The following is a 12017-nucleotide window of genomic DNA, read 5'->3' as shown; positions in this document are numbered from 1 at the left end:
TTGTGCGTCTCTCTCCTCATGGGGCCCCCGGCCGCATGCTAAGCGCCGGGTCCGGGACATCTTAGCGCTGCGCTGCTGCGGCAGCACCTTCATGATTCCCCTGACTTCCGGTCATGTGACGGCGCCGTCACATGGCCGGAAGTCAGGAGAACCTGGTGTCAGCGATTTGGACGAGCGCCAGGATTCTGCAGGGATCGCATGGGGGTAAGTATAACAAGTTTTATTTTTTTTTAAATACAATTAACTAGGAGTGGGGGGAATGGGAGATGCACATGGGGGGAGGGGAGAGATGAGAGATGCACATGGGGGAGGGGAGAGATGAGAGATCCACATGGGGGGGAGGGGAGAGATGAGAGATGCACATGGGGGAGGGGAGAGATGAGAGATCCACATGGGGGGGAGGGGAGAGATGAGAGATGCACATGGGGGAGGGGAGAGATGAGAGATCCACATGGGGGGGAGGGGAGAGATGCACATGGGGGAGGGGAGAGATGAGAGATCCACATGGGGGGGAGGGGAGAGATGAGAGATGCACATGGGAGGGAGGGGAGAGATGAGAGATGCACATGGGGGGAGGGGAGAGATGAGAGATGCACATGGGAGGGAGGGGAGAGATGAGAGATGCACGGGGGGATGAGAGATGCACGGGGGGTGGATGAGAGATGCACGGGGGGGATGAGAGATGCACGGAGGGGATGAGAGATGCACGGGGGGGTGGATGAGAGATGCACGGAGGGGGATGAGAGATGCACGGAGGGGGATGAGAGATGCACGGGGGGTGGATGAGAGATGCACGGGGGGGATGAGAGATGCACGGAGGGGGATGAGAGATGCACGGGGGTGAGCTGCACATGGGGGGGTGAGAGATGCACATGGGGGGGTTATGTTTACATAACTTTGTTGCCTTATGAAGGGCGGGGGGGGGCCCCCAAAAATTTCTTGCACAGGGGCCCACTACAGTCTGTGTCCGCCCCTGGGATGAAGTAAATGCAGCTGAACAGCAGCTGTCAGGACAGCTGCCCTGTCCTGCTGCAGGGCGTGATGGGGCCTCAGTGATGCGGCTCCTGGCACAGCACATTATGTGGGGCTCCTGGCATAGCTCCTGGCGGGGACCTGGTCTACACTATATGATAAGTATGCACTAAACTCCAAATCCCTCCATTACCCCGCCCCCATATGACCAAAGCCCCGCCCACCCCACCCCCTCCTTGCTGGGCCATGGAAAAATGATCTTGCTTCAAGCCGGTCCCTGGTGCAAAAAGGTTGGGGACCACTGATTTAAAGCATCTCCTCCAAAATGGAGGTGCCTGTGCAAGGTTGTTGTTTGTGTGCTAACACTCTCCTCAGCCCTCAGGTTCCAGTGCCCGCCAGCCTGTCTTATCAGCTGTGCCCGCCAGCTTTTCTATCAGCCGTGCCTGCCTGCCTATCAGCCGTGCCCGCCTGCCTATCAGCCGTGCCTGCCAAGCCCGTCTGCTTGCCTACCCAATGTTATTTAATATCTTTATTAACGACATAGTCAACGCGATAAATAGTAAAATATCAATATTTGCAGATGACACAAAGTTATCTAAAACAATTAATACAAAAGAGGACAGTGCAGACCTACAGAGGGATTTGGATAAGCTGGGTAGGTGGAGCATTAAATGGCAAATGAGGTTTAACGAGGAGAAATGTAAGGTCATACATATGGGAAGGAAAAATGGAAGTCACCAGTACTCACTGAATGGGAAATCATTGGGGAATTCAGAGATGGAGAAGGACTTGGGCATCTTAATTGATAGCAAACTAAATTGGAGTGCCCAAAGTCAGGCCGCTGCTGTAAGGGCCAACAGGGTAATGGGATGTATCAGAAGAGGTATAGCTGCAAAGGATGAGAACATTGTTCTTCCACTGTACAAAGCACTGGTCAGACCACACTTGGAATACTGTGCTCAGTTATGGGCCCCAATATATAGAAAGGATATAAATGAGCTTGAAAAGGTACAAAGGAGGGCAACAAAATTAATAAAGGGAATGGAGGGACTGCAATACCCAGAGAGGCTGGCAAAACTAGGACTATTCAGCCTGGAAAAGAGAAGGTTGAGGGGGGACATAATAAATGTGTGCAAATATGTTAGGGGGCAGTATAGAGATCTTGCCCGGGATTTGTTCAAAAGGAGTGATATTACGGTAACAAGAGGGCATTCACTAAGACTGGAAGAGAAAAGGTTTCAGCACCAGCATAGGAAGGGGTTCTTTACGGTAAGAGCAGTGAGAATATGGAATTCACTGAGTGAGGAGACGGTAATGTCAGATTCACTACACCAGTTCAAGCGGGGACTGGATGCATTTCTAGATACCAGGCAGATTTCAGCATATACTTAAAAATAAAATAAAATAATAGGTTGATACAGGGATTTATTCTGACTGCTGGTTTCAGAGTCGGGAGGGAATTTTTCCTCAGGTGAAGATTGGCTAAATCATTTGGGTTTTTTGCCCTCCTCTGGATCAACTTTAGCAATTACAGAACTAACAGGTCGAACTTGATGGACGCAAGTCTTTATTCGGCTTTACAAACTATGTTACCTGTCAGTCTACCGGCCGTGCCCACCTGCTTGCCTACCCGTATCACCTGTCTGTCTACCGGCCATGCTCACCTGCTGTACCTGTCAGCTTCAGCCATCTGACCCATGGGAGTCGCCTGCTCTCACACAAGGTTGGTCCCAGAGTGGCACCTGGTTCACCTTCCCGGTCCCTCCTTGGTTCACGGAGTCGACTAAGCCGCTGTGTGGCCAGGGTCGGTCCGGGTAGGCACTTATTTACGCCCCTCTGGTCCCTCCTTACATCACAGCACAGAGGTTTCACCACCCGGATCCGTAACAGTGACTAGCTTGTCTAAAAGGATGTCCTTTTAGGGCACACTTAAATTTGAGGACACTGGGAATTCATGGGACTACCTGGGGTAGTGCATTCCAGAGAACCGTTGCAGCATGAGAAAAGTCAGAAGTAAGAGGTTCGAATTATCTGGCGTTTTATACCATCAGTATTTAATCTGTATGGAAGTTTATTACCTGTGATATTAACGGCAAAGCAGTATGAATAGATCAAATGTTATAAATGCTGGACAGCAATGAGGCGATCAACTGCATGGTCTATATAAAGATACATTAGAGAAAACTGATATACTATGTTATGTCTATTGATCATCTGATGCATGCCATGGATTCATATAGATGAGTTACGCACTATTCTCAAGTATTGCATTTGGCAAAGCACAGAGTTCTGCCAGTGGTGGTGTTCCTTAAAGGGATTTATGATATTGATGACCTATTCTTAGGATAGGTCATCAGTATCTGATCAGTAGAGATCCGACATCTGTCCTGTAGCGCATTGATTTAAACAGTCACAGTGTAATCCCGTATTCACCCTCTGGAGGCGCTGCAGGGAAATTCACTGCTAGTGTTGCCCACAGATTACAGCTAGCTCCCAGGGATCCCATCAGGGGGACAAATTGTGATCAGTTTATTCGCACAGGACAAGTTTATTCCAACACGTAAAAGTTTTCCGAAAACAGGGAACACCCTTTAAGGCTATGTGCACATGGTGTCATTTAGACCCCGGCTAAGCCACCAAGTTTTCTTAGGAGAAGCTGCTTTTTTTCTGAAGCGGCTTTGCCATCATTCTTGCGGTGGGTACGCCGCCGGCGTCTTACTCTGTACTGTTATGTATAGAGAGCGGGCGACTTCCGAGTGGAATCTGCCTGAAAAATGAGCACATGCCTTCTTTTTATTGCTTCAGCATTTCCAAACCCTGAAGCAGTTGAAAGATGTGACATAAGAGTAACACTTGCAGCGCTTTTTCAGGTGGATTCCGCCTGATAAAGACGTTGTGTGCACATTTCCAGTTTCGAAAAATCTACAGTCCCCCTGGCCACGGTTTGTTTTTTTAAAAAAATGAATAAAAAAAAAATTGAGCCTTACTCACCCTCCACAGGTCCATCAGTGAGTCTCCATTGCTGCTCCTCTTGCCTGTTATTGTCTGCAGTGCTGATGTCACTTTGACAGAACAGCAGCCAATCAGTGAGCTCAGTTGCTCATGCCATCTATCCAGGCAGAGCCTCTGAGCTCACTGATTGGCTGTCTATGTGACATCAGTGCTGCAGGGAATAGCAAAAGCAGGGGTAGAGACTCATTGCAGGACCTGGGGAGGGTGATCAAAGTGCGTTTTTAAAAAATAAACTCCAGCCAGGAGACAAGGTTTTCCAAAGCCAGAAATAGTTGCCGCTGAAAATCGTAGCAAAGCCATGTGCAAATGTAGTATGATAATGTGCCAGGTAGCAGATCAGCTTCCTCCTATACGCTACCAATACTTGTGAATGTATGGAAATTATAACAACCTAAGGGGTCACGCAGATCCCGCCACTGTTACCACTTTGTCAAAGATGACACCGGAGATCACCCAGATCTCACTGCTGCTACCAGTTTGCCAGGGGAACGCAACTCCGCTGCCTCCAATCGTCAGGACAATTACTCAATTGACTGACGAGTGAAGGATGAGGCCGCGGCTGCTTCCACTACTAGGCCAGTTATTGGGGAACTCATAGTGATCGTATGGTTTATACACCTCTGATTCCAACACATGAAATATATATATACCCCGGTATGATCACTGCCAGCTCCACAATTACAAAAATGGAAACCACTACTAGCTGCCCTACCAATCGTTTCTATAGGCCGATTGGACACCCTTAACAGGTAGCATATGGCTTCAGAGGTGCAGTTTACAGAGCAAGAGGAACAGAGCTATTACATTTTATATATTTAATACGGAAAGGTAAGAGGTGTTTATAAAAAAAATATACAAAGATGATACAAAATGGGAACAAAACAATACGGTATATACAATTACACAGAATAAAAAGGAATAACAAAAGAAAATTACTAAACCTGTTGTCACGGAAATGGCTCCGAGTTTAGCAGACGGAAGCACTCCGATTGGGAAAATAAAACACTATCAAGCTTAATGCTACACCCACATACCTCCCTTGACGATCTCCTGTAGTGTGTGATTGTGGAATGTGCTAGATGCTTTAAAATTTTATGAGATCCCTAACTTACCGGATGTCTTTGCCCCTGAAGGTCCCAGGCGGTAGATATTGTTGTATTGTTCTTTACCTAAGAGATCAAATATGACCCGCATAGCATCATCCATTGGACCAATGTTAAGTTGGAGGGGTTCTGCCGTTCTTATGGTGATGTGAGTAAATGCGTTATGTTCGTCCCTTCGCTACGACGCTGAAAATATTTCCCCCATAATTATTGTATCAATGCAAACCCCAATATTCATATCTGGACACCAAAGACTAGAGCGTCTACAAAATATACTTTGATGAGAGGAAGCTTATGCCTGGGAAGGCAGTTCTCCTCCTTTGCGTAAATGAATCTCAGACTGGCTGTCTCTTTCCCAGCAAATCCCCCTGCTGCAATTACCTGGCCACTGCAGGTGGTCACTACTTCAGTGGAGATGGAAGTGTCAGATCTCTCTCTTACTTCCCTTGCTTTAATTAGTTATTTCCCTTCCTTCATTATAATTAGTTTTCTCTCTTCCCCAAATGTTCAATGTGAGGGAGACATTCCCCCTCCCTGGATTTTAATTTTTCTCTGTGACAATGTGTATTTCAGTTCTTGGTGTGGAAGAAGCCTCCATCTGTAGTGCTGAGTGATGTTATCGGGATTTGCTCCATTTAGTAATTTTGATATTCATGTAATACCGCATATAATATTTCCCTGCCGTCCTTCCAGCATGTTACAGGCTGCCATAAACAGCAGCCTGTAGCGTTCAGTGTGAATCACTATGGCGTTGTATGTGAGCGATGAAGCGGGGTTGCACTCGTTACTTGCAGATGACTGGACAATTCCTCATTAGCACTCGCTCTCGTACACCCCCCGAGCAGACATGTCAAGGGCTGATCTCATCATACACTTGACTCTGACTCCAGGATATCTAAGGATACGAGTGAATGTCTTGGGACGGCCCTTCCGACTGTTTTGCTTTTCATTAGCACAAGCTACCGTAACATCCCACACAATGGACCAGATGTTCTCCGCAGCTGAACAGGAATTAAGTCCGAAAGCCAGCGCTCATTCACCACACCTGGCTCAAATAAATGGGGCTCGTGGGCATCCATTAGTCTATGCCAGCAGTGGCCAGATACCACGCCCGGGTTGGGTACGCCACAAGTGAAGAAGAGACGATTGCAGAAAAATCCGGATTTTACATTCTGGGAGATGGGGGCGGGAAATAGAAAAATAAATCACCATCATCAACTCAGAATCTAAAAAAGCAATGACATCACCCAGTGCAAAGCCTAAGTCAGCCTTGTTTTTTTTAATTAAAATTGATTTATTAGTATGCATGTAAATCCGCATTAGTATATTTGGCAGATTTTTAGTATGGAAGTGCAGTGAAAAACCACAATAAAAAAAAAAAAATAACGGCTGCAGTGTAAAGCATGGGGAAGAGATTGCGTAGACTGTGATGTGATTGGAGTTACATTTTAGCTTAAAGGTTCTCATACGCATTTTTGGTCTAGAACTTGTTCATCTGACAGCTGTTCCTCCCAATTCACCTTCACCCATACACATGCCCAGCTGAGCATACATGTGCTTTTAACGGTGAGGAAAATAAGTCAATGCCAGGCAACACGGGGAGCCATACATTCCTGAGAGAACAAAGGATTTGGCATGTTAAAATTCAACATGCCCAATCCTTCTCTCTCTGAGTATAATCTGTCGGAGCTGCTGATTTCTAGTGAGTGTTTTATCTCACCTCAGTGCTAGATTCACAGCTGCAAGGCTCAGTACTACTAAATAATTCTGCTCTTGTGGGTGTGCTACAGTGTGACAGGGGAGTGTGCTGTGTGTGGAAGATACCATAGTAGCTAGTCTCTAATTCTGAGTTTAGGGAAAACTATTCGTTTTAGAACCGACATAGGGAAAAATAGGGGGGAAATGCCAGAAACATGTCTAATAATAGACAGGAATAGTGTTATTCCTCATATATACATAAAAGCATATTCTGAAAGTCACCAGAAATGAAAGATGTCAAAGTTTAGCAGGGGTCTAAGAGGTAAAATCTTGCTTTGCGGAGCGTGACATGCCTGACATGCCAATGTAAGGAGACTTATAGGCCATGTAGTGCTCCTCTAGAAATTGAAATATTCTAATTGCCTCTTCACAGTGGAAGAGGACAGGAACTCTAATGCCACCCATTGAAAGTAGCAATCCTAAAAGTCAATATCGACCAATTAACAAGCTTGCCATATGACTTGGGATATAAACCAAACCATACACTCTTATTTGCAGTCGCATGTTTTGGGGGCTTTGCCCCTCCTCAATGCAAAGCAGGGGTTCTGATTTGGTTGAGAGGCCTTTTAATGGAGTCTAAGGGGTAACTTCTAGTCTTGTGGAGAGTAACATGCCAGTGTAGGGAGACTTATAGGCCATGCTCCTCTGGGATATTAATATATGCAAATTTCCTCATCACATAGCCTTGCTTTGCACTGAGGAGGGGCAAACACCTGAAACACAGTGTCTGCAAATAGCGAATCTGGTTTGACTTTTATCCTAAGTCATGAGCCAAGGCTCATTAAAGGGTCAATATTAACTTTTAGGATTGTTACTTCCAGTAGGTGGCACTAGAGTTCTAGCCTTCTTCCACTCTGAAGAGGCAATTTGTAAAATTTAGCAGCAATCTGAAATATGATATTAATAATAGTTGAACTTTTCCATTATATTGTGTGCTGTGCTTTGGTACAGAATTATATTTTTTATGTTAAATGTCATATCGCGCCCCAAATATGTGTCTATTTAGTATACCTATGATTCAGTCCACATTGTGTAGCTTTTTTATCTTTTTGGCTGAGCTATAGCCCCATCTGCTGGCTGTGATGGGAAATGCAGTTATTTATTCAAGAAAATATGTTTCAAGATGGAAGATAAGAAAACATAATGTAATACATATCTCCCAACTCTGACAGATAAGAAAGAGGGACAGATATGTTTATCTTATGCTAAGTCAGCACTCTAACCTCACCCAGTCCTGTATATCTGCCCATACAGAAATATTGCTTCTAGCGAAGCCCACACAGTGGGGGCCCTCCACAATTGTTCCACACAGAAAATATGAAGCCCCTTATTCCACCCCCAGTGTATGATGCCCTCACTGTCCCCCCAAAAAGTATGATACCCCCCATAGTGTGACACCTCCACACACAGTGATACCCCTGCACCACCCCACGCACATTATTAATCCCCCACAGCCCTCCGTAAACAGTATTTTGCCACCACAATGGATTCCCCTATAGACCCCCGCAAAAAGTATGATGCCCCCACACACAGTATAATTTAAAGGGGCTGCCCAAGACATACAAATACTATAGGAAAGGCAAAAAAACCCATTACTCACATGCCGGTCTGTGTTTACTTCCTAGCAGCTGATTTCGTCCCGTCTACCCACGTGCCATACACACAGGCGTCAGTGCTAAGGCCAGTGATTGGCTGCAGCATTTACATGGGTAGACGGCATGTGATCAGCTGTACAAAAGTAAACAGTAAATTCATGGGTAGCACTAAAGTTTTTCAAACATGTTTTATAATGAACATCCCCTTTAAGCTAACTTTTCCGGAGACCATTTTCACTGAATATCACTACACATTTTTTTATAAATAGAGTATCTTCTAGCTGTCAGATCTCCATTTTTTTCCGATTCAAATCCTATGCAAAGACATAAAGTTCACAGTTAACATTCTAGCAACCTGCAGCCACCACTAGGGGGAGCTTACTGCATACTGTTTTATTAATTGAGGTCAATACATAGACAGTATTCAGCAAGTTCTGAAGCTCCCTCTAGTGGTAGTGGCAGGTATTCAGATTTTTATCTTTTGACTCTAGGTCTTTGATGTTCCTATGTTACTGATCTATCAGCACAAAATAAATTGTCTTACATAATGCAGACAAAGAATTTACTTTCCATTGCCCATGTCGTAAATTAAATCGGTGAGGCGGCTGGTAATGTTCCTCTCCACTACTTACAAGCTTTTTCCCATTTTCCTCATTATAGGTCTCCGACAAACATTTCAGGATGCTCTTGGGTTACTTGGAGAATGTGAAGGGCAGCGCTCGTGATACCACCATACAAAAAGCCGAGGAGTACATGAAGGAGTACGACAAAGGCGAGACCCAGGAGGAGCCTGACCTGCGAAGGATGAACAGAATACGAGACGTTTTACAGCTTTTGTCTTAGTGGCAGTATTATTTTTGTACGATGTATCACTCAGACCTCATTTATTATTCCATATTGCACCTCCTTGAAGGGGTTCTATCCACTTTCCATATATGACCCTATACCCCCATTATGTAAATTCTTAGAAATTAGAATAGACAGTAGACATGAGCAAATTGATTCTTGCTGCCCTTCCCCGCGTCCAGGTCAGTCCTCCATGGCAGCCAGTTTTCTCTTCTACAGCCGGACTTTTGGGCGTCTCTGGTGCATGAGACCTAGTCAGTAGACCTTATGCAACGTCATGATGTCTCTCCTTGACTTAATGACTTTGCGTGACCTTGGAAGCAATAGAGGTGCCCAAGATCCTGGTCATAGAAGTAAAGACAAGCCGCCATGGAGTACCATCTAGAACTGCTCATGTCTACTAGATGGAGGTGGTGCACATTGATTTGCAGGACACAGTCCAGTGGCCTCATCAATATTCTGTGGCTGTCAGAGAGGAGCCATGAGAACCGCCTGCTACCTGTTGATTAGCCGGCCTGACACATGATGGCGACGCGCCGAGGCAGCTATTCAAAGGAAGAGCCGTGGTTGCCGTTAGGATTCTCCGGTGCTGGGGACGGTCATGTGATTGCAAGTATGAGATATGCATACTCCCGTTCACATTCCAACTAGACATGCTCAGTGCTAGTAAATTGAGTGAGGCCGCGCACGTCTAGTCGGAATATGGCCAGAAGTATGCATATTGAATACATGCTGTCACGTGACCTCCCAGTCTCACTGCTTGCACCGGAGAATCCTGACAGTGCACACAGTACACACTGTGAGGATTCACATAGTACACACTGTGAGGATTCACATAGTGACAGCAGACTTTTGTGATCAACCTGGTCAACCCCTTTTTAGGAATTTGAAAGTAAAATGGAAACTTGGGACAACCTCTTTAATTTTTAATCTCTTACAATGAATTTTATTAGAACGCCCAAAAAATGTCATCATCTCCAGTTGTCATAACATGAAATCGGCAGCCAGATAGGAGATGCTCCTTACAGTTTGTACATTCTTCCTTTGTGCACAATGATTTTCAATACAAGACCACAACGTATATATATTTTTATTGTTTTTGAATAAAAAAAAAGTCAGACTATACAAAGCAGTAGTGTCATTATTGTAAGATTCATATTCATTATTGGTTGAACCAAAATATTACAGTCTAGGTACAGATGTTTCTAAAAAAGTAAAGGGCTTTTGCATTGCATTAAATTGTTCTGCATATCGCACCCACCCCTCCCCCGGCCAATAAAGACCCCCCATCTGTTGTGTAAGCAATGGATATAGTGATTTCATTTATATGATGAACATGTCGCAGTCCCATGACCACCTCCTTGGCTATTCTTGCTCTACCGAGGATCTGGATGCGCCCGGCGCCTGAGAAAAGGCGGAACTTGGAATATTTTGTATCTGCACAAGTGTTGGGTACGTTCAGTTCCTGTGCAGAAGTGGGGGCAGCCAAGGAAGCCACAGATTGGCTGCAGCGGTCATGTTATATTGTCAGGAGACCAGCGTGGGACCCAAGTGTGAGATCAGATTTTTTTTGTAATTATGCTGCACTCTAGGGCCATTCATAAGAAGTTGTCCAGTAGTGGGTAACCCCTTGAAAGGAGTTATCCAAAAAACTAACAGGCAGGTAGTTGCTAACTAGTTAGCAACCACCTGCCTGTTGTACCCGATGCCAGCTCAGAGTTGTCACTGGCCGCTCCTACCCGCGATTCAGCTGCTCCACGTCAACAGGGCAGCTCTTCTTCTTCTGGGCTGCTCTTTTGATGGACTGTGACTGCTGACGTCGTGATAATTGACAGCAGTTAGGCAGAGGGGTGCCAGCTGTCAATCAGCGTGACGTCGGCAGTCACAGCCCATCAAAAGAGCAGAAGAGGAGCCGCTGCTCTATCAGCGTGATGTTAGCGGAAGCCGCAGAATCACCGGGGGGTCATTGACCACTCTGTGCTGGGCAAAATCAAGAGGTAGTTAGCAGCTACCTGCCTGTTAGTTCTCAGGCCCACAGTAAAAAATGTATATAGCCCTACAAAACCCCTTTCAGTGTTACATTGTTGTGCCATTCTCTTCCAGGAGGGCGCAGAGTAATAAATGGGACCAGCACAGGGAGGGGGGTCCATTTACTTTTCCTTTATATAAACCCTGGACACTGTCACCCACGTGGATCGTGGACCCACTGTGCCACGAGCCAGGATTACTCAGGAGGTACGTGGCTAAGCGGCTACCTGGTTTTCGCTAGAGCTCCTGATGGTGGAGTTAGGCTTGCTCTCCAGGTAGCTGCTAGGTACCACTCCTAGACAGTCCCTGGTACTCATGAGTCACTGGCATGTCAGGATTCGGATACTGGTATAAAAGACATTGGAGTCGGTATAAATTCCAGACAGGATGGGCACTGGTCCTGGTTTAGGTACTGCCAGTTACCGGTTCAGGTAACACGGGCAATAGAAACAGGTTCAGATTCAAACAATACAAGACTCAAAGACCGGGACCTGGCAACATACTAGTTGCACACACTTAGTAGGAAAACTACAGCGGTTGCTCAGACACCTCCCTACTGGGGAGTGTGCCTTATATACCTGATGCCTCCCAGCTATTGGCTGGGGGCACTTCCAAAGTGCGCGCGCTGCCCCTTTAAGAATTGAGCACGCGCGCACATGGCGTGCCGCCGGGAGACCTGTGTGGCGTGCGTATTCCAAGAGAA

General features: G+C 45.9%; 1 protein-coding gene across 3 annotated transcripts in view; it reads left to right on the top strand.

Annotated features, from left to right (window-relative positions):
- Window positions 1–10415, top strand: part of CHLSN (cholesin) — a 279333-nt gene extending 268918 nt beyond the window's left edge. For all 3 annotated transcript variants that reach the window (XM_073648081.1, XM_073648080.1, XM_073648079.1), the window contains exon 6: window positions 9101–10415. In XM_073648081.1, coding sequence (XP_073504182.1) covers window positions 9101–9283 — 183 coding nt within the window. In that variant the 3' untranslated portion in view covers window positions 9284–10415. The remainder of the gene's footprint in view (window positions 1–9100) is intronic.
- Window positions 10416–12017: the final 1602 nt, after the last annotated feature.

The sequence above is a fragment of the Phyllobates terribilis genome, unplaced genomic scaffold (assembly GCF_046119375.1).
Source record: "Phyllobates terribilis strain yellow unplaced genomic scaffold, ASM4611937v1 Scaffold_9__5_contigs__length_417890890, whole genome shotgun sequence".
NCBI classification, from domain to species: domain Eukaryota; kingdom Metazoa; phylum Chordata; class Amphibia; order Anura; family Dendrobatidae; genus Phyllobates; species Phyllobates terribilis.
This window is presented reverse-complemented; position numbering and strand designations above follow the sequence as displayed.